Source organism: Boleophthalmus pectinirostris, unplaced genomic scaffold, assembly GCF_026225935.1.
Source record: "Boleophthalmus pectinirostris isolate CB_2022bp ecotype Guang Dong unplaced genomic scaffold, ASM2622593v1 HiC_scaffold_11, whole genome shotgun sequence".
NCBI lineage: Eukaryota > Metazoa > Chordata > Actinopteri > Gobiiformes > Gobiidae > Boleophthalmus > Boleophthalmus pectinirostris.
The window spans coordinates 6,977,578-7,000,601 of NW_026570994.1; the positions used below are offsets into that span (position 1 = coordinate 6,977,578).

At 39.9% G+C, this 23,024-nt stretch overlaps 1 protein-coding gene across 4 annotated transcripts; it reads right to left on the reverse strand.

Moving 5' to 3' along the window:
* Positions 1-636: 636 nt before the first annotated feature.
* On the reverse strand, positions 637-22,724 carry LOC110153297 (oxysterol-binding protein-related protein 11). Of its 4 annotated transcripts, none has more exons than XM_020917182.2 (13): positions 22,300-22,724; positions 21,940-22,008; positions 20,673-20,848; positions 19,563-19,642; positions 16,886-17,074; positions 14,573-14,771; positions 12,506-12,639; positions 9,810-9,950; positions 8,553-9,018; positions 8,154-8,340; positions 6,418-6,600; positions 5,277-5,430; positions 637-2,811 (listed from the first exon to the last, which is right to left on the reverse strand). In XM_020917182.2, exons 1-13 carry the CDS (start codon positions 22,416-22,418, stop codon positions 2,755-2,757), a joined length of 2,154 nt encoding a protein of 717 aa, XP_020772841.1. In that variant the 5' UTR covers positions 22,419-22,724; the 3' UTR covers positions 637-2,754. The 4 variants fall into 4 exon arrangements, with proteins under 4 accessions (XP_020772841.1, XP_055021152.1, XP_055021164.1 ...); XM_055165177.1 differs by lacking the exon at positions 22,300-22,724 and adding an exon at positions 22,085-22,213; XM_055165189.1 differs by lacking the exons at positions 21,940-22,008; positions 22,300-22,724 and adding an exon at positions 21,808-21,889.
* Between the last annotated feature and the right edge of the window lie 300 nt (positions 22,725-23,024).

Consider the following 23,024-nt stretch of genomic DNA (forward strand, 5'->3'; position numbering starts at 1 on the left):
TCTAAGCTATATTTTGTACTTTTTTTTGGTTTAAAGACTTGAAGCTCAAAGCAGATGACTTGGGACTTGACTTGGACTTATGAGCCAGTGACGTGAAATTCAACTTGGACTAAAAGTCTTGGACTTGGGACTTGACTTGGACTTATGGGCCAGTGACGCGAAATTCAACTTGGACTAAAAGTCTTGGACTTGGACTTGACTCGGACTTGGGACTTGACTCGGACTTGAGATGAAAGACTTGAAACTTGCAAAACAATGACTTTTTCCCACCTCTGGTACAAAATGGGTACTATACGACAATTAATAGTAATTTTATGAATATTCAGTGCATTTTTAATGACTTTTAAGACATGTATACAGTATATTCATTAATTTAACCTTTTTTAAATATTGGTCAGTTTTTCCTATTGATGCTGATGATTATTATTAATTGTAACTATAATTATAATAATAATTATTATTATTGTGCTTTGCCGTGTAATATCAGAAAGGTACATTTCAATTTAAAGGAAAATGTATTTATTTTAACTGCATTAAATAATATTGGCCTATAGAATGTTGATCTCAAACCAGACAATAAATTATGAAAAATATTTTGAAGTGAAATAAGAGCTTAGAAAAAGAGTCCACAACAGCTTGTACAAGTGATATGCCATTTATTTCAATATTCTCACACAAGAGTCATGGTCAGATCAGCCTTCCTTCAGCATCAGTGCATTCAGAGTTCAGCAATAGAACCAGTCAATCCCAAACGGACAAATCCCACGTCCTCGAACGCCTCGCCAGCACTACAGCAAAACCACACACACGATAATATACAAGGGTCGTGTACGGGGGTCCGCAGAGAGAGAACGAGAGAGCGACATTAAGGCACCTGGGCAGGGAGGGCTCCACCTGCTGCTTGGGAAAAGTATTACACATGTACAGGTCACAGTATGAGGTGAAACACTGCCACAGCCCCACATTCTTCTATCTACAAAACTGCTCTAAAAAAATTTAAAGCAGAGGGAATGGAACACACAATAATACACAAATGTGAAGTCAGTATTTGGTTAAGAGCTTCTGTTTGAGAACTTCAATTCATGCATTTAGATCATCCAGTTAGTAATTTAGTATTTGGGTCCAACATGCCACTAAATATTCAATTACAAGTTAAAATTTGGAATTAAAGAAGGAAATTTTGAGTAGGTTAAAAAAAAAAAAAAGAGAAAACATTACAATGCCATTTCATTCATTAAATTTCATTCTTTCATCCATTTTAACTGGATTCACAACCTGCCGTTTCCAGTGGTGGAAAGTAATGCAAAGTACAAAAGTAAAAGTACTAGTATAATAGTAGGCTTATTTAAGTAAAGTGCAGATACATAAACAATTACTTTACACATTATAATTTACAGTAGATGCTTTTTAAATTGACTTTACTGCATTTAAAAGCAGATATTTGTACTTTCTACCCCAAGATACAGTATGTTTGAACTGAACGAACAAAAGGACAAAAGTAAAGTGTAGTAAGTGTAGTATTTTTCATTATAGTTTGAGACTGAAACGAATGAGATTTATTTATTCACCAATTTAATTTGATATATTTCCATCCATTCATTTTCTTCTGCTTATCCGGGGTTGGGTCATGGGAGCAGCAGTCTAAGCAGGGACTCCCAGACTTCCTCCACCCCAGACACGTCCTCCAGCTCCTCCGGGGGGACCCTGAAGCGTTCCCAGGCCAGCGTGTCCTGAGTCTTCCCCAGGGCCTCCTCCCGGTGGGACCTGCCCGGAAACACCTCCCGACGGAAGGCTACTTTTTTATTTTATATATGTGTTTGTGACAATTATGGTGAAATCCTGTCTTAAGGAGTCGAGTTTGTGACAAAATCATAAATAAAAACGTCACTTTACTCGAGTATTTTACGGTTTTGCTCGTGTACCTGCACATTTACTTAAGTAATATAATTGAGTACTTGTTCCACCACTGGCTGTTCCATAAAAAGGGGGATAAACTGTAAAATATCACAATGAAAAAACGCTGTGATTCGCAGATCATTAAAATAATGGTCGAAATAAACAGCTGCCTCGGGGCTACTGCAGAATCTACCCGCGATAAAGACTTAAAGATAAACCATGTAACCTTTCTGATAGAGGTCTGCCAAGTGCCTGTCTCCATGGAGATGTTATTGCTTTTGCCTGGAATGATAAGCTTCTCTTCTCTCTCTTAAAAAACAAAAAAATAAGAGGCTGCTCACAGTAAGAATGCATGTTTGTCAAGATATTATTTCGGCATAAAAACAGAATTGAATAAATGCGAGTGTGGAACATTCTAGGCACAGCAATAACATCTCCATGGAGACAACTAAATTGTGGACTCTGGCAAATCCTTGAATACAGTCTTTATTTTACACTGTTTTGGGTGGAATTGGAGTAATAGTTGAATTAAAAAAACACATGTACGTAAACCATCAGACAGTTTGAGGCGGAGTAGAAATGAAAGCGGAGGACGTGAGGAGCGGACATCGTTGGGAGCAGGTCTTAAGGCGGCTGGGTCGGGTCCACCAGCTCCTCGCCGTGGGTTAGAAAAGTACAAAAAGCCCGCGGGGGAGGGGGAGAGCGGTCATGGGTAGCTCCGCCTCTGCTCTGCCCCTCCCCTCCGGCGGCGTGCTGCGTTCGGGGACAGTCAGTGCATTCCACACGCGTGCGCTCTCGGACTCCGCCTCTCCGTCTCAGTCTACAGCATGGGTGTTCGGAGTAACGCAGCCGGGGAGACTAGGATTTGAAAGAGGAGTTTTTCCAGAGTGGTTTGTGGTAGACCCAGCCTTCACCCTAGAGGAAAACACAAAAACTTCAGTTATTCTGTGGCAGTTACTTGTACATGAGTAAAAATACATACTGTAAACTGTAATTTACTTTACAACTTTTTGATAGTGATGGTGTAGTCTTAGGCTGTGTCCAAATATCCACCCTAGCCCCTAACCCACAGGTGTCAAACATGCAGCCCGGGGGCCAGATCCGGCCCTCCAAGACCTTTAATCTGGCCCTCGGCTGATTTTCTACTAAAATATTTAAATTCTATTTTTTATTAAAATCTTGTTAATTTTCTGTGGTGTTTATCACAGCAGTGTCTCCAGCGTCTCTGTGCGTGGCCCCTCCCACCAGAGCAGCACAAATGAAGACTTGTTTCTTTCCAAATACTCTTAAAGGACGATCGTTTTGACTGTTGACCGTGACACCCTCATCAACAAAATGTCCAACATGAGAAAAGTGGAGCCGAGTGCAGGATTTTACAACAAAAATTTACTTATTCCTATTTCTACAAGTTAATTTTAAACAAGTTCATGTTAAAACATTGTGTTGAAATTACATTTTTCTTAAAGTTTCAGGTTGTTCATAATATTATAATATTTTGTAAAAGAAAGAGTTCATCAATTAAAAAAGATTTCTGTAATAGATTTGTGTTTCTCTGCACAAATATTTGAACTTATTGTTATTTTTGGGGTTTATATGACATGAGTTTTCTGATCCGGACACTTTGGGATCAAAGTCGGTTGGATACGACCCCCGGACCAAAATGAGTTTGACACTCCTGCCCTAACCCCTCATTCACTACACAGTCTCGCACTCTTTAGCGCCCTCTACAGAGCACTTATCCACAGAGAGATTCAGACACTCAGCTCACTACTTTGGGGTGATGTGACTCTGGCGTCTGGGTGAAAAAAAAGTCTGCTAAACACAGATAAAACTTGATTTTTGTCAGAAATAATGATCAGATCAGACACAAGTGTTTATGGACTAATAATAATCATACAAGTTTTTGTCAAACAGTGGAAATGATCTAGCCTGATTCATCAGCCGTTTTTACTTTGTTTCACTTTGTAGAAACCGTCTGCCCTCGCAGCGTTAGAATTCGTTCACTCGACAGTAGGCGAGTACTTTTTTCATTTAATCAGTCGCTGTTATTTGGTAGTCACGTATGTAATGCACCACTAATGGGACTAACTGGTATATTAAGCTTTTCCCAAATCCCGTAGGAAGAAGAGCAATAACGTCTTTCTCTTTAATAAAATTCACCAAAAATTCTCTTTGTTCCAGCTTTAAATCCTCCATCTCGGGAATTGCTGACAACACAGAATGTCTGGCTCTTCACTTCTTCTGGAGTTTTTGCGAACCGTCTATTGTATTTTGATTTCTGACCTAGTCGCTGGAGAGAAATTAAATTCAGTGGCTAGAAATGATCACCATAAGGCTTTATTATTATTTAAAAGTGTTTAATTCATAATCAGGATGAACAGTGCCATAAACCAGGGCTTTTATCTGCTTCATTCAGTCGCGTTGTGTCCAGTTAAACACCTGTCACTGAACGCCTTGTTTTCCCGACTCTCTCAGTGCATCATGGTCTATATTGATCACCATGCACTATTTTTTCACCATCTAGTCATTTGGACACCCCTAAAAATAACGTGACCCCTAAATAGTGCACGAAGTAGGGAATAGTGTGAACATTCTAACACAGCCTTGGATTTGAGTAGCTACAACAACCGGATGGCAATCTTTGTTTTCTTATTTATTTTCAAATAATAAAAATAATAAGACAGACAACAAATAATAAAAATTTTGTCTTGTCCCAGTAAGAAAATGACACTCCCAACCACAACCCTATTAGACTGGTAGTGGTTGTTAGCCTTACCATGCTTCTGAAAACTGCAAACACTGTTTAGAAACTCAGTGTAGTGAGTAATTAAGATGCTCTGAATACTTAAAGTGAAAGAGGAATAACATTGGACCACTGTAAACTCTTTTTCTGTTCTGTTTTTCAAGTTTTAAGGCCATAAAAATCTGTTATAGAGCCTTTAAAGGTGCATTGTGTAACTTTTCTGCTGGAAGGTCTGTCAAATGCTTTTCTCCATGGAAATGTTATTACTTTATCTGGAATGTTTCACAGTTTGGTATAAACCTTTCTATCTTCATGGAGACCAAAACAGACCAAGTTACAGGTCAGATCTGTGGAGAGGCGACCCCGCTCACAGTCAGAATGCCTGTTTTGGTATTTTTAAGCTATAAAACCACCTGGAATTGAGTAATTGTAAAGTAGAGCTGTTTAATGTCACACTGTGGAACATTCCAGGCTGAGCAATGACATTCACAGAAACAAGCAGGTGATCGACCCTCCACCAGAACATTTACACAATGCACCTTTAAATGGTATCTGTTTAATTATGTACCACAGACTTTCAAAATGCAAAGTCTAATGTACGCGCAACTAAAATGTAAATAATATTGTGTAGCTGTACCTCTTTCTCGAAGTATCTGGTCCTCCATGGGGTCTGGGTGTCTGCGCGGTGCCTCTCCTCCGTCCTCTGCCTCTCCTCCAGGATCCTCTTGTGTTCTGTGGCTTTGTCTATGTCCTTCTGCCTCAGCGCTTCTGTCACGTGCTGCCACAACCGCCTGGCAACATCACATACATAAAAGAAAGATCATGTTCATACAGGTTGCACTCACGTGACATCAGAAAATTCAAGTATCTCTGTAGTTTAACTGAGCTGGAGGCTTTTTTTAACTGTCAGATTGCAGATTTATTGTTTATGACTTGTTTATGGTTCATATCCCTGTAATTACCAGGCCTATCCACATGAAACAAAAACTCTCACAAAGCTCAAAGTCTTTTCTGTCAACATAAATAAACTACAGTGATGTTTTCTGTAAAAACAGCTCCAGTGGTTCCACTATTCAACCCCAAAAATGTGACTGCTGTCAGATGAAAGGACTTTAAATCACAAGGTTAATAAAACAAGTTTGTGGAGCCAGTCCCGAACAAATAGTGAGAAGGTCCAACATTTGGAGATTGTAAGTGTGAAGAATTTTTTCAAAAACAGTGAATCTCCCACAGAGTTGCAAAGACTCTTGCCCGGCATCTGAAATGACATCCCATGACCTCAAATTCCACTACAAATTCCACCTTTTTCATTCAGCATATGTTGTCTTTCTACTACTAGTACTTCCTACATTTAATATACAGACAGAAGAAATGAAATATATGAAGTAAAGTATGAAGTAGAATTATGTAGTGAAGAAAAAAAAGGTTAACTAACTCAACATAGAAAACAAAATGTTTTTATATTCAAATTCAGATCCTCAAAGAATCCACCCTTTGTTTTGTTGAGTGCTGCAAACCCTTGGCTTTTCCTCAATGAGCTTCTCCTGAAACGGTTTTCACTTCAAAGCTGTGCCATGTCAGGGTCAAGAAATGCCAAACATGCCAAACATTCAAATTCTAAAACAAGTTGAGTCATTTATATTTTGTGTTTTGTTTACTACATTCCACATGTGTCCTTCACAGTTTCGATGCCTTCAGTGAGAATCTACACAGTAACCATGAACTAAATGGAAAAGTACTGTGTATCTGATGTTGTGTGGGTGTATTTCCGTGCTGACCTGGACTCGGTGGGGCCCTGCTTTTCGATGGGCCTCACCAGCTTCTTGCTCACGGGGAGCCGGGTCACGTCCACCACGCGGGTCTCTCCGCTCGGGTAACTGAACTCCAGCGAGCCGTTCCACTCGCCCTGCACCCGGCACGCCACCGCGTTTGTGGAGTTGTGCTTCACCTCCGCCGTCACCCTGGAAACACAAACACACGTGTAGTCAGATTTATGGTAAAGTCAGAATCAATGTCTAAACTGCTAAACTGGTCCCCCCAAAACAAAAGAGGGGCGGGGTCTGGAGGACTAAAGGGGAGAGTGAAGGGGGAAGCGGGGCGGGGTCTGGAGGACTAAAGGGGAGAGTGAAGGGGGAAGAGGGGCGGGGTCTGGACGTATAAGGAACAGTGTGTTTGGTCTAACAGGTGTTTGCACTTCAAACTCTGCCCCTGCAGCCAGCTGTTTGTAAGCAGTCCTGCGTGATGTTATGTAGTACTTGAAACTGCAGTGACCACTGGAGGCAGCACACACACTTTTTGACAGGACTTGACGCAAAGCCGAAAATGTATCTAGTTTGCACTAAAATGGCCAAAAAACAATAAAAGGAACAGTAGAAAATGCTCTTAAAACTCCATATACACAATTTAGAAGTAAAAAAGTTGAAGTTTAAGGTGACCAGTTATCAAAGAGACCGTGTTAGTAAGATAGGCACCTGCACAAATTGTGGGCACAAGAATAATGCAAATAGTATGATGCAAAACAGCCCACACAGTAGATAAATGTTGTTTGGTTGACAGATAAGCCGCCTGCGATAACAACTTTTCATGAAAACACAACCAAAAATAGAGCGTTAGTGTTTTGCATACGAAATATTGTAAGAATCAACCTAGTGTAACTGTTTTTGTAGCTGTGTGTGAACCTTGTGTGACCACATGAGCACTCTCCCGTGACCCCATGTGTTTTCCAGCTGACTCAAGGTTAAACAGTAACCACCACATGAAAGATACTGTACTGCACTGTACTGTGAAAAATAAACTATAAAAGTACTGTATTTAACTTGTTGGTTGGGCGTCTGTCACCTACTTGTTTTTATAGACCTATCATTGCTCTGCTCGGAATGTTCCACAACAAAGCAACAAAACAAAACAGCTCTACTTTACATTTATTCAGTTACAGGTTGATTTAGAACTCAAAAATACCTAGAAAAACAGGCATTGTGGCTGTGAGCTGGGTTGCTTCTCCACAGATCTGACCTGTAACTTTGTCTAGTTTGGTCTCCATGGAGATAGAAAGGTTTAAAACCAAACTGTGAAACATTCCAGATAAAGCAATAACAACATTTCCATGGAGAAGTGTCTGTACTTTACTCAATAACATGTGGCTACTTGATACTTTTACTTCACTACATCTGAGAGCAGATATTTGTGCTTTCTTTTCCACTTCATTTTTAACTGGACTGAAAAGTAAAAAGTACATATACAATTTTAGGTGGGTTTTTTTTGTTTTGTTTTTGTTCTTTTGCACATTCATGAATTTTAAAAGTTTCTTCGGTCCAATCACAAACTGACCAAAACGTCTCATACACCTGCTTAAATATTTACTATGTGTACATTTTAATAGGGTACTTCAGTACTTTTAGAATTCTTCATTACTTTTACTTGAGTAATATCAATTCTGAACCAAATGTGGTCATGCCTGTGTCCACCACCTTTTTCCCCCTTTCCTTTTCTTTGATATTGATATATTAATCCGTACTTGTGCAGTTTGCCCCCGTAGAAGGGTTTGGTCTGGAAGGTGATGACGGCCGAGTAGCCCGTCTTGGAACAGTTGATGTTGACCTTCCCCCCGAGCTCCACCCAGGGCACAGTGAGGATGGAGCGGGCGTAGGCACAGGGCAGAGTGAACGTGTACTCCTCCTCATGCTCCAGCAGGTGGAGACAGCCTGGCAAAGCACACAAACACTAATGTGAGAACTACACAAGCACACTTTAGGATGCCTTCATCTCAATATAATGTTCATGCATATGTAAGGAAACATGACATTAGCAACATGACATCCTGTGTGTATATAACATGTAGAACACAGTAAACATAAATCAAATAGCTGAATGAGAGGGTGTGTCCAAATTTTGACTGGTAATGTAAAACAAGTACCTTCTCCGATCATGGACACCCCAATGGACATGCCCATAAACTTGCTCTTGGTCCACACGTGAGTATTGACACACATCTTCTTATCTGGACATTCTGCGTAGAAGCCGGACACAGGGGGGTGGTGGGATACCTGCTCGGCCACAAAGCGCACAGTGTGCGCCCCCTCTGGCCCGGGCTCACACTGCGATGACTGGGAGGACTGGGACGACTGGGAGGACGGGGGTCTCTTGGGCACCCTCCAGGAGCAGTGGAAGGTCTCTCCAATGATGGGGTTGTAGGGCTTCTTGGCGATGGCCCCCTTGCGTCCCTCGTGGAAGGAGGTGAGGTAGTACTGTACGAAGCGCACCATGCGGTCCTCTGGGCTGTTGCCATCGGCGATGGACACAAACAGGTCTGGGTGAGACATGAAGTCTGCATACATCTCCAGCAGAGAGCGCTTCTCCAGGATGAAGGTGGGCAGCACCACCTGCAGGGACAGGGACATATGGGACTCATGCTCAGCAGGACAACAAGAGGAGTACTTACTTGGGGAAATAAAATTTGACTCTCTATAAGGAAAAAAAAAATCACATGTTTGCACCATTGTGGAAATTTAGTTTCTGCTTCTTTTGACAGACGTGTTTTAAAATAATAATACATACAGATTTCTGTCTGCTGCTGCCCTGGGGCAGACCGAGACTACTGCCAGTGTCTTTGCACAGTTGAAAATCAAATGTTGGAGTGCCAATGCATGGTCAGCATTTGGACAGAGCACTTAAGTGAGTCGATGCTGCTGAGTGTGCACTTTGGTTAGTGGTGGAGCAGAGCAGTGACCCTGGGGTCAGACTGTCCTGGATCATGTGAGGTGAGCACAGATCACTGATAAATCTGAAACCAGAGAGCTCTGATCCAAATGCAAACAGTCCACTGTCACACAGTGTCCAGTGTCTCCATCTGGGCCTTGGTCTCCAGATTTAAACACACAGACACAGATATGTGAGGCAGAGAGGAATCTGCTCAGTCAGCAAAACATTCACAGCAGTTTTGCAGACAATAGTGGAAATACTAAAAACAATGTGCATCAATAAAATAAAAAGGATTGACTGTGGCACAGATGGTTAACAACCCTTGTTGTTGTGTCTCTGGGCAAAACACTAGACCCACAGCAGTTTTAAGATGCACAGTCACCTACACAAATCTACATCATTTAACAGTAGGATGTCATTTAACATTACTAGTTTACAGACGTGTCACAGGCGTGTCACAGGCATGTCGTACCCGTGTGAGGTCCATGCCCAGCTTGAGTTGAGACAGCAGATGCAGGATGATGCTGCGTTCCTCCTCCACAGCCCCCAGGTCCTCCTCTGTGTCTGTGAACGTGTCCTCCACCTCGTCCTCGGGGTCCATCTCCTCCTGCTCCTGACATGGGGACACATGTAGAGGTGTTACCATGGGAACAAGCAGACTACATACAATACTATTTCAGCAGAAATATTCCAAGTTCTTTAAACACAACTTCTTTTCCACTTTAGGTGACTGTGTTTCTAGAATGTTTTGAAATTGATCCACATGCTCACCATCCCCTGTACTGAATAATACACTTAATTCACTGCACTGATCAAGTTTATTTAAAATGCGTGATTAACATTTTTTACTTCTAGATAAGAGATGGGAAAATTACATTGTTGCAATGCTAAAGTACAACAACAGCAGCAGAATGAAACATTTTGGCGTTTTTTAGATTCTCGAATATGATGATGCCATACTCCACTAGATACCAGATGGCTGCAAGAGCTGGTTTCTCCTATTTTCCCCTATTACACTGAACTTGCCATGAAATCTCCAACAGGTAAATTCACAAATACTGAGCCCGATCTTTTCTATTGATGATTACACCGAAGAAGTCAACTTAACAAAAACCTGCTAAGTTAATGTTACTGGTGACGAGCAGTGAGATTTGCAGTATTCATGGAACCATGGTTACATTCTAAACTGTCAGGGCCCTGCATGTTTTCAGTGCTGATGAATTCCACATATCTTCTCTTGCATTACACAAAGTCGATCAGCTTCGACGGTGCAAAGCTAAAATGTAGCAGCTGACTGGATTTAAGTTGAGACAGAGGCTAACAAACCACAGGCTAATGTTTAAAGTGGTATCAGGCGTCTGTAGGAACTCTTGCATGTTGTGCTTTAAGTCAGATCCGTGGAACGGGGACTCCACTCAGTAAAAAAGCAATGCATTTTTGAGCACAAATACATTTTTTACACCATACTGTGGAACATTACACACAAAAAATATCATCTCCATGGATACAGCCCTCTACCAGTACATAGTGCACCTTTTAACTAAAATACAAAGCACTAATTGCAAACAATATAATAGCACTGAGCAAAAGTGTCCAAATGATTTTATTTAAGAAAAGCCTGAAATATTAATATTATTGAATAAGACCCCATGGAGACACTGAGAGGGCATCTGACACACAGGGACATTTAGTTCCCTATAGCTAAATAATTCCTGGGTTTTTATATCAGTAGATCTTTCGTTTCTAAAAGCAGTCCTGCTCTTGTTGCTGTGTGATGTGTGCTGACGTACCAGAAGCCTCGTCCTGGAAACAGTGGAGAGGAAACCTGAGCCTCTTCAGGGGTTACCCAAAACAACTGTGCCAGAGCTAACACAGCTAACAGAGCTAAAAGAGTTAAAACCCATTCTACCTGAGTGTTCTCATGCAGACATTTAAGATAGTAGGACATTTCAGTAAAACACTAATGCAATGCGACACGCAACATTTTTAAAAACACGTCTAAAGGTTTTACCAGTCTTTTTTCTTCAAGCGACACCATGTAACTTTCACTTGAATGATTCCACAGAAATAGAAAGTTAAATTGATACTCTGAAACATTCTCCGTGGAGATACGAAGATGTGTTTTATGTCATACTGTGGACGATTACAGCCAAAGGAACATTTTATGAAAACTACAGGGAAAGTCAGGTTTGTGGACATAATTATTGTCTTATCACAATCAAAGAGCTGAACCATGACAAAACTAAACAGCAAGATTCCTTCTCAATTCCAAATTAAAGCAGCAGTATGCAACTTTCTAGACAACAAATATAACCTTTTTTTTTTTTTTTGCATCCTTTCTGTGAGCGGGCTTACAACTCCACAAACCTGACTCTCACTTGGCCTAGAGGAGGGCTTCCTCCTGCTTGTTTTCATGGCAATGTTGTTCCTTAGTTTTAACTTTTTATTTCCATGGACTCATAGAGCTGATGTGCCACCTCCAGAAGGTTACATATTGTACTGTAATCTGAATCTATAGGCTTTAAAAGGTGCACTGTGTAACTTTTCTAATTCAACCTGATGTCTCCATGGAGATGTTATTGGTTCGACTCCATTATAGGGATACACTGATACGATACTGACATCAGCTATTGGTGTTGATATTGAAAAATTTGATGAATTGGACATCAGTTCCAAGTTATCAGTCCAAGATGTATGATTTACTGATTACATTATTAAACTTGCATTTTTTCAAATATGTTCTGTATTTACTATTTAACCATACACCATTTGTGTTCAAAGAAAATAAATCATATTTTCAATATCTGACCTGATATGAGGTGATATCAGGTACTGGCAGATACTTAAAGCCAAAGTATCAACATCCATATCAGAACAGGTCAGATCTCTGGAGAGGTGACCTTGCTCACAGTAACAATGTACGTTTTTCTAGGTATTTTGGAGCAATAAGAAAACATCTGACTTAATCTTACTATGGAGTATTCCAGATAAAGGGATACCATCTCAATGAAGACAAGCAGGTGATAGACCCTCCAGCAGAAAGGTTAAACTGCGTGCCTCTAATATGTGTATGTGTGTGTACCCATCACTAAACATATGACTCTGTGTGTGTGTGTGTGCGTGTGTGTGTGTGCGTGTGTGTGTGTGTGTGTGTGTGTGCGTGCGTACCGGTGCGAAGCAGGTGGTCTCAGGCGCGCTGAGCTCCGCTCTCTCCCCCTCCAGCGGGCCCTCGGCGGGGGGAAAGCTGCCTCCGTTCTTCAGCAGGTCGGGCAGTTTGGGCTCCAGCCAGTCGATGGTGGGCCCTGCGACGGATGCAACCGGGTTAGAGGCGCTCATGGTCCCCGGGCCGCCCCTCCCCTACTGAGGCCCCCACGCCTACACACACACGCACACACACACTTACACACGCACACACACACACACACACACACGGCTCCCAGGGGCCAGTTCTACTACTTCACAACAAGATTGCAATCCCCCAAACGGAGCGGAGGAGTGGAACACTAGTTGAACCTGAGCTGGATCAGGAGTGTTTAAGCCACGCCCACAGGAAGCATCCCCACACTCTGATTGGCCTTCGCGCCTCGTATACCCAGGGGATCTTTTATGCATGTTTAGGAGGCGGGCGGACCTAATTCAAATTTACCTCGGCGGTGTAATCTGATTGGGCGGCGTGTGGAATGGGACTCAATGAAATATACATCGCGTAACCAGATCCGAGGACCTTGTGACATTAGCTGGATCTTTTTCGTGTTACAAATTATCGAAAATCCCTGACTCCCACCTAGCTTTGGGCTGCTGACCTGTATTACGTTCAGACTCCGACCCCAACTGTAGCTACAAGCGGGCTAACTGTAGATACTTAAAGCAACCGGAGATCTGATTACCGTGGCGACAGGTGGTAAGAATAGGTACGGCCGGCCATCAATAATGCACCATAATTCCACTGTCCAGAGCTGCCAGGCTAGATGTGGACAAAGAGACATGTCCACTACCAAAGCATGTGCCATATAGATTTAGGTTACACATGTTTTGCTGGGTCAAAAGTGAAGGTAGAAGGTAGCTTTATATGATTATTCCAATGGCATTTAAAAAGTTTACCTCCTGATTAGGTCAATGGTAAATATCAGTGTTCCGAGTGTTGATATTGTAAAATATTAATTAAAAGGTGCACTTTGTAACTGGTGGATGGCATGACACTTCACCTGTTTGTTTCCATGGAAATGCTATTGGGTTGCCTTAAATGTTCCACAGCATGGCAATAAAGTAAATAAACTCCCATGATGACGAGCAGGTGACGTAACAAGGGCAAGTTACAGGTCAGATCTGCGGAGAGGCAAGTTGTTCTTCAAAGCAACTACTTTTTGTTGTAATAAAAACACCCGTAACTGGAAAAATGCTACATTGAAACATGTAATACTATACTGTGGAGTATTTCCAGCAAAGCACTAGCATCTCCATGGCAGACCCTCCACCATAAAAGTTACATAGTGCATCCTTATCTATTGTGGTACTTGTAAAATTTTGTATTTGAAAATGTTATTATATTGTCCTGTCCTGCTTGCTGTATGTTGCAAATTAAATAAAAAAGAAAAAAAAAGAAAATGTTGGTAAATTTTTCAGTTTTTCAGTTACTGGGGGAAACTGCCAATTTGGCGCTCAGGGTCACAGATCAGGAGTAGCCAGCTGGAGGATTAGCCAACTGTGCATGTTTTATGTACAAAAGAGAACATGGAGTATCCAGAGGAAACCCATCCAGGCACAGGGAGAACATGCAAACTCCACACAGAAAGACACTGCAAGATCCATTAACACCAACCAAAAATATTACAGAGTTAGCTCTACATTATAATTCAAACTGAATCAAGAATATTAATCTTGACATGTGCAGTACTGTGTTGATAAACATGTATATAATTTTTAGAATATTTGCAAAATATTTATGTATAATTCATATAATTTCAAAGTTTATTTTTAGGAAGAATGTTATATTTGTAAGAAAAAAATACCAGATTATTCAGTCTTGTAATAAGAAAAAAAAATCAGTCATTATTGTTCTCATTTATTTCTTGTTTCTCTTATTTTAATATAGTTTGAGTCCTTTGTTGAGTTGCTTTTACCCTTTTCGTTTTTGTTTCTTTTATGTTCTTTTTTTTGTTATTATTATTATTATTTTTTTTTCTCCTATAATTATTATTACTATACATTTCCTTTTTTGTGATATGCTGTGTGTACCTCCGAGTGCCCCCCTCTGGCGGGCAAGCTGCTGCAAGTGCAGGATGTGCAGGCAGTCGTTGAGGCAGCTCATGGTGGCCATGGAGGTGGCTTTAAGCATGAGCAGGTCCTGGTCCAGAGGAGACAGTCCAGGAGCCGCGGGCAGAGCCTCGATGCCCTCCAGAAGGTCTCTGTGCTGCCCGTGTGCCTGGCTCATCATCTGAACACACACAGTGGGGGAATCACACGTCATAAGTGTCTCAACTTAATTTGATTAAAAACACAGTGGAGCGCTTCCTGTGACATCACAAGGTGGAACAGAGTGTTTTCTGTTTCAGAGAAAAACTCAGCCTAAATATGTAGCGTCTGTGTGTTATATGTGTGAATGAAACAAAACACAACTCCAGGTCTGTTTATGTCAAGGAAATAACATTATAACACAGATCAGAAAATACCGGAATATAGGCCTTGTCATTTTTTTTTTCCTTTGGGGATTTCCACACTAAAGTAAGAATTAAAGCTGCAATCCACCAACTGGTACAGGGATGCAAAGCGTGAAAATGAATGCTCCTGATTATTTAAGTGTGGTGGAATCATGAGAAATCAGCTACTAACAGATACTAAAACTAGCATCAAAACAACATACTATTTTGAGCACAAAAGTATACAAGATTTGCCCTTTCCTCAACAGTCAGAACTACTTTTCATGATAAAAATTTTGTGTTGAAAATGACTTTTGACACTTTCATTATTGCAGTATAAAAATGAGTATTAAGTATCGAACCTACTCCTTAGTATTCATATTTTCGTATTGTGACACCAAACACTACTATACCAACTAGAAACAAAAGTATTTGCTGAGCTAGGCTTTGGCCACAGAAACACTAACTAAACTGTGCTGGCTCGGATAGATGAGCGCTTTTGTGTGTGTTTACATGGCTCCTCCTCAGATCTGGTGTCTATATTAAATGTACCTCGCCTCAGGTTCTGATTACAGTGTCAGAGCGCTCTACCCAACACCTGCACGAGGCCAGTCTAACCATAACGGCCTGTTCTTAGAGTACACACACAGAGCAGCAAATAGGGCGCTGAGACTCCTTCTCTCATACTCACAGGATACCACTCATCCATTATACACTGGACTGTGGAAAAAAATACCTCCCTCTAGTGGCCAGTGTGCACATAGATCTGGGTCACTGATAAAAGTAGTTTGGTGCATGTGATGGGATTTTAGGAATGAGCAGGGAGCTAGTTGCATTTACAATATGAGGTTTTAGTAATATTACTGGTAGGAATACACAGATATCAATACTGGCATTGAATATGGGAGCTGATCCTGGAAAATTTGCTTGATTGGGTATCAGTTCCATAATAATGGTTACGCTGATATCCTGGTTGGACCGTTATTAGAATATAATAAGTATGTATATGTATTTGCAGACTGATTTTGCACCAAAACGTCTCAATGTTTGAACTTTTATTCAAGTGCAGCTGTTCAGTAGTTTATTTGAAGGATAAATAACAGTTATATAAGACAATTGGATCTCTTATGTAATAAGTTAACTGTGTTTTAAGGAAATTAGAACCACTCTCTGTCCCTACACTGGTATCGGCTAGTATCGGGTATCGGTAGATGCTTAAAGTCAAAGAATCGTACCGTATTCGAAATGAAAAAGCTTGATCAGTGCATCTTTAATTATTGGACTGTTTTTTTTTTCCTGTTTAACACATATAAACATAAGTACCCTTAAAGATTAAATGAATAAAAAGTAATCTCTTAAGAAGTAGAACCAGTTTAAACTAATTTAAGTTGAATGATAAAAGCCTAAACCAAAATAACTTTACCTAGAGAATGAATTATGGGTTTTGTATGTAAGAAATTGTACGTAAGATTTAGATTTAAATTTCCATAAAAAATAACCTGTGTCCCCAGCTATGAGGTAAATATGTTTAAATCAAATATAGCTTTTACTGATAACCATGGTAATGCTGATTTGTTCTTAATCACAAAAACATGGCCAAGTTATTTACATTATAGTTTGGTGTTTTGTTTTTTAAGACAATTATCCAATCAGAAAATAGAATGAGCCTCACATGAGTCTCTAAATGGTGAAATCCATTGTGTTTAATCCTAAAATGTCTCTCTCTGACCTATAAACGGGAAGCATGAATAATTCAAACGGGATGATTTATAGTCAGTGGCGTGGCCCCCACAGGTAGACATTACCTTTTTTATTGGCTTACAGTGGGCAATTAGGCTTAACCAGTAAGGTCATGTTACTGCTACAGAAGTACTTTAATGTACTTGTACGTGTGTTTGTGCGGAGTACCCACCTCCCTGGCGTCGAGCAGGTGGTCCGGCAGTAGAGACCTCTTGCTGGAGTAGAGGGTGGAGCCTTTACTCTGGGACCACTGGAACATTGAGGAGGAGGGGTTCTGACTGGGCCTCCTCATGGACATGGGAGAGCTGCCACTGCCCTGAGACGCCATGGAGTAACTGCGTGACTTCGGAGGAGGGTTACTCTGGAAACGCAAGGATTCATGAAAGATGGATGAAACTAAAGACTTACTAATTTCAATTATACATTAACGCAAAGGATTTAGGTTCCCATAGCAATTAACAATTTAACAAAAATATTGAATGTTGCCAATTGATACTTTGCAGCAGATTGTATCAACATCTCTGGAGGGTGAATTCAGCTGTGCGTGGGATTAGTTTTACATAGTGTCCTCTGGTAAATTGTAATAACTACAGACATCATCTGCATTTCTTGTCCCGTGTGAATCGTCTGTGTCTGTAAAAATGTAAGGAAAAAGTCCCTCAAATTTGACCTCCTGTAATTATGGAGGTGATTCTAGTCCTGTGTAAACGCTCATCTCTCTAAACTCGCCTGTGCATTGAAGCTAATAGTGATTGAAAACGTCTCTACGGCCCATTTTAGATCCAAATACGAACTAAATCAACAATATTTATTCTCCATGGGCTATACTCTAATCCAGTTACTGTATTTTTCTACATTAAAAAAGTAAAAAAACTGCAGTAAAGATGTGACCCAGATGGAGCATCTATAGAGAAGTTTGGAGCTTTTGGTGCAAAGTTTGTCAAGTTTGAATGGACTGGCTGTATCAGGTGAACAGACTAAAAAAGAGACTGGTTGTTTCATGAGAAATCTGACGTTGTGCACGTCACTGTGATCACCGGTCACATCAAAGCAGTTAGAAACCCGGTGTTTGAGGCTACAGTGCAGGTACATTCTGAAAAAACAAACTTCAAATAAAAGCAAAGTGGGCGACATGATGAATGAAAAGGTTCTTGTCTTGTGTCTGTGTTTGTCAGTCTGTAACATTTAAATTTTACAGACATCCCTAAGTAAAACTAATCCCGTGTGAATAGGGTTCATGTCACTGTCACAATAAAAACGTGACCATGAATACTCCTGGAAATGTGCTGTTTGAATCCATGTTATATTTTTGCTATCTTAAAAGTAAAAACATTTGGCAGTATTTGCTAATGTGTGCATTACGTCAACTGGCAACTGCTGAACATTCCACCACAGACATACTGTACAGGTTTTGACAAGTTTTTTTTTTTTTTAGCAAATAGAACATAGTAGAAATCTATATCACAAAATAACAATCTATGAATAAATATATGAAGAGAAATAAAATACACTCAAAGTGACTTTATACTACATTATTCATTCACTTCTCAGTAACATAGGTGGCGGTGGCAAGTTACTACTACTGCAGCTATAGGAGGGGACCTGATGAAAAGTCCAGTCGGCTCCAGCTCCAGTCGCACTAACGCTACGGTGGGTTCAGTGGCCACTCCAGTCCACAAAATACTGGGCAGGTGGGGAGGCTTCTGGAACTTCTATTTTAGGGTAAACTTATAATTAAATTGTATCTGTCCTTTGTCTGCAGAACCTTAATCTGCTACTAATTAGACCTTGCAAACGCTCTCTGATTATAAACTCATTAACTTGCTGTTTATTAATACGATGTTAAGATGCCAATAGGCTTTGGCATTGAGGGTGTTGTTAAAGGTGACTACCACAAAAAATGTAGTCTTTAATTGGTTCATACCATACAGGAAGTTTGTTCTTACACCCCGAATGGTCAGATCTTTGTGCTCTGTTGTGTATTTTTTCAGCTCGTTCTTGACATTCACTTGGTTCTTACAGGGATTTTTAAAGTGGGTATGGTTAATCTATAAATCTATTCTATTTTAAATCTATTTCTCTTTTGTAAAATTGCAATTAAAAAAAATAATTTCTGCCATCATGTGATGAACATGTAACTTTTTTAGTTAAAAGTGCATGGTAACTTTTCTAGTGGAGGGTCCAAATGCTTTTCTCCATGGGGGATGTTATTGCTTTGTCTAGAATGTTTCACAGTATGGTATGATTGCACAGTAGTTTGTCAATCAATAGTCTATGGTGTGTGCTTATATTGGCTCAACACAGAGTGCCATCTCACTTCAGCATCAATTATTTAGAGTTTCAATATTTTTGTAGGCCCTGTTCCATTCGTTTAGCTCTTAAGTAAAACGGGAAATCCAATCCTCTTACATCCATCCTGTCTAAACCCAAATATTCAAATTCTTTCGACATCAACATGAGTCTGTATTGAAAAGAACCTTATCATCATTTAGTAAGGATTGTGCTACACAAACTTGTCTTAATCTTGTGGTTTAAAGTCCTTTCAATGGACAACGATTGCATCTTCAAGTTTGCACAATGGTAAAGCTTTCTGAGGCGATTGTGAAAAAATTATTTCACTTCAGTTTATTTATACCGACAGAGAAGTCTTTGAACGTTTTACCAGTTTTTGTTTCATGTGGATAGGTCCGATAATTACAGAGATTTAAACCATAAACCAGGTCAACAAATCTGGAATCTGACAGTTAAAAAAGCAAACCCCACCTGAGAATTCTGACCTGTAATCCAGCTCAGTTTAAACTATAGAGATTCTAGTGTGTTGTGATGTCTCGTCACAACGACAACCTCACCTTCCCCATGGCTTCTGTGTGGTGCTGCGTGCAGATCTGTAGCCGGCTCACCCAGTGCTGCCTCTCTTTGGCGTCGGTGGCTGGAAAACAAAAGTAAACAAAAGAAAAAATGTGTTAGATTTCCTGTAGTGAGATTCAAAACTACATTATACATACATATGACTACATGGTAAAAAAGTACAATTATTTAAAGCACTATGTAACCGTCACCTGCTTGTTTCTATGAATATGTCATCGCTGTGTTTGGAATGACATTAAACACCTCTACTTTACATTCATTTATACAGCTGGTTTTATTGCTCAAAAATAATTAGAAAAACAGGCATTCTGACTGTGAGTGGGGTCGCCTCGCCACAGATTTGACCTGTAACTTGGTCTGGTTTGGTCTCCATAAAGATAGAAAGGTTTAATGCCATACTGTGAAACAATCCACATAGCAATAACATCTCTATGGAGAAAAGCATTTGATGGACCTTCCACCAGAAAAGTGACACAATGCACCTGAAAATCAAGTTCTATTATCTAAATAAAGAATGTTTTAAAAATTATTATTATTGTGGTATTGGAATTAGTATCGAGTCTATTCCTTAGTAACAAAAATGTATTTACATTTTTTGAATCGTGACAATACTAATACTGTCTGCTTCATGCCTATTTTGGTAAAAAGAATTATTTATTACCTTTTTTTTTTTTCTTCTCAAGATTTGTTCACATTTGTTTGGCAGTACGCAGGCATTAGATGAAAAAGCACAATTATCTAAGTATTAAAGAGAAAATTATAATTTAAAAGTCCAGCTCTCTGTTAGTTTCTGTGAGTTTTTGAGTAGAATTATTCACAATATATCTGCTGGAATTGGCTATTCTTTACTATAGGTTACCATAGCAACAATCTCTCCTGTAGCTCACTGGGAGATGGAAGAAAAATGTTGTTGAGATTTAAAGCTGTATTGATTTGCTACGTGCTGTCTTGGCCAGGAGATAATGGACAACATGCAGATCGATACGCTGTGACTGTGATGAATGGTGAGGGCGGGAATGTCAGAGGAGCGGTGAAGGATAAAATAATATGGCAGACAGGTGGAGAAGGAAGACGAGGAGAAGTGGGTGTACCTCTCAGCTTATACTGTTCTCCGCTGATGGCGTTGACAGTGAAGGTGTGGGAGTCTTCGTCGCTCGGGGAGATGACGGCTCCGGCGAGTGGGAGCATGCCCCGAGGCTTCTGCGGACGAGACTGTTCATTGACGAAGTACTCGAGCAGACCGGCCTCATTGTTTAACACGAAGAACCTGTAAGAAAGAAAAGAAAAAAAAAACAATTAAAAAAATTTAAAAGTGACACAATTTAAACCCATAGTATGTCACTTTTTTGCCAAATGTATTACTATTATTTTTACTTTATTATACTTAGTTATCCTCATAGAGAAGTTTGTCCTCTGCATTCGACCAAAAATCCTTATGGTTGACTTTATTGCACCAAAAAACATAGAAAATTGTGTGTCCTTACTCTGAGCAGGCTTGTATCTTGGCAAACCTTCTCCTCTAGCTTGTTTCCATAGCAATGTTCCCTAGTATGGCCTAAAACTTATCTATCTCCATGTAAAATGTTCCAAAGTATAGTTTTAACTTTCAATTTCCACAGAAGACTTTTCACTTCCACAAAGTTACACGCTATCGATTTAAAAGGGAAACTGACAGGGCATGACTAAGTGAATTCCATGTTATTAAATGTATTCTAAATATGTTCAACAAAATTATTTCTTTTGGTTTTCATATTCATTACAATGTCAAGAACATACATATACTTCGTAATGTATGTAAATAATTATTAATAATTAGAAGCATATGCATGTGTTAGTTAGACAAAATAGCTAAACACAGAATAAAAGTCCCATTCATGGCACCATAGACCATAGACAAGAGTATTAAGATCTAATTTAGGAATATATTGTTATGAAAATTCGAAAAATCAGAAAAGACGTGGTTTTCCAAGTGTCAACAGATCTAAACCGGGTCTATGACAGGACTATTCCAGGTTCAGGCTACTAAAATTGGATCACATCATTGCTTACATCATTAACTGACCAGAAATGGGCATAACATTTACTAAAACTGAAGAGTTGTCAGTCAGAGAAGCACTAGAACAAGCTTGTAGACCACTACTTATGTGTACCATAGTTTGAGAAATACTGCTCTAAACCTAATACGTTAAGTCTACGGGAAAAGTACAAGAGATTTGTTCATCTTACGTAAAAGGCAGAACGTGTATTGTTGAGCTCCACAGAAAATATTATGAAAGTGACACAGTGTTTAGTCACTCATAGTCATAAGTAGTACTCAGGAGTTATGTAGAGATATGATGTAAGAAAGGCTTACATTACCTGTACTGCCAGCCAGTTACCAGGTTGGTATATTTCATCAAGTATCCATCGATATTCTCCATGTGATCACTGAAAAAGAAAAGAAAAAAAAGAGTGAAAAATGCTTGTTTAAAGATAACTTTACGCACACGCCCTTTAAACATACACTGGTATTTTGAAGTGTGACAAACTTGCTGAACAGCCTAAAAACTAGTTATTTTGCTTTGATTTGGCTTTTTCAGGGCTTGAACGATAGCCTACACAATAAGACAGAAAAAGTTACACCTGGTTAGTTGATTACTCTGCATTGATTTGCGTGCGCGCTTGGCTAATCCAATCATCAGCACTCATGCCCCCGTTAGCATGTCATATGTGACCCACCTGTACTGCCAGTTCTTGGCGTTGGATCTCCCCGGATTTGGGGTCCTGACCTGGGGGAACGCATCGAGTTTGCCTTCGTTTTCAGTGATTCGTACAGCCGCCGCCGTTTCCCCTTGCATAGTCACAGAAGCGCCCCGGACTGACAGGCGCTAGCACACGGCTGGTGGGTTAGCCCGTGATGCTAATAATGGGTGCTAGCTACTGTCAGCGCGAATATGATGAAAACAAACGAGCCCTTTTAAGATTGGAGGTGACGCGTTGGGTCTACTTCATGTCTCGATGAGTAAACTATCACTAGTAGGTCCAAAGTTATCTTCTCCAACGGAAAAAAGGAATTAAAAGCATAATTGAATACGTTTCATGTCTCAGTTGTGTACTAGCTTCGGTGGTTCAGATATTTACAGCTGCGGATTGGCTGAGTGGAGTCACATGACCGGCCCATCTGCTTCCGCATTACAGAAAGAAAATAAATAAATAAATTTATCTTAGAATTTGATTTTAAACATTTAAGCCAAATATAAAGTTTGTAGGAATAAGGAATTGGGAATTTTAAATAGATAAAAAATTCTTTTTTATTTTACTTGTACATAAGAGTAGTAAATTGTGTTTTTATTTATTCAAGATTATATAAATATTTATTAAATTAATTAATTATTAAATTCATATCAGTCAAGTCTACATACAAATTCATTCACTGAACTAATTAACCTTCATTTTTATTAGTC

Excerpts from the sequence above, each read along its gene's own strand:
- LOC110153297 (XM_020917182.2), bottom strand. The coding sequence starts at position 22,418 with ATGCAAGGGGAAACGGCGGCGGCTGTACGAATCACTGAAAACGAAGGC. Across the intron at positions 9,951-12,505 it reads AGACCACCTGCTTCGCACCG|GAGCAGGAGGAGATGGACCC; the intron begins GTACGCACGCAC and ends TCCCCATGTCAG. Across the intron at positions 6,601-8,153 it reads TACGGGGGCAAACTGCACAA|GGTGACGGCGGAGGTGAAGC; the intron begins GTACGGATTAAT and ends TTGTGTTTCCAG.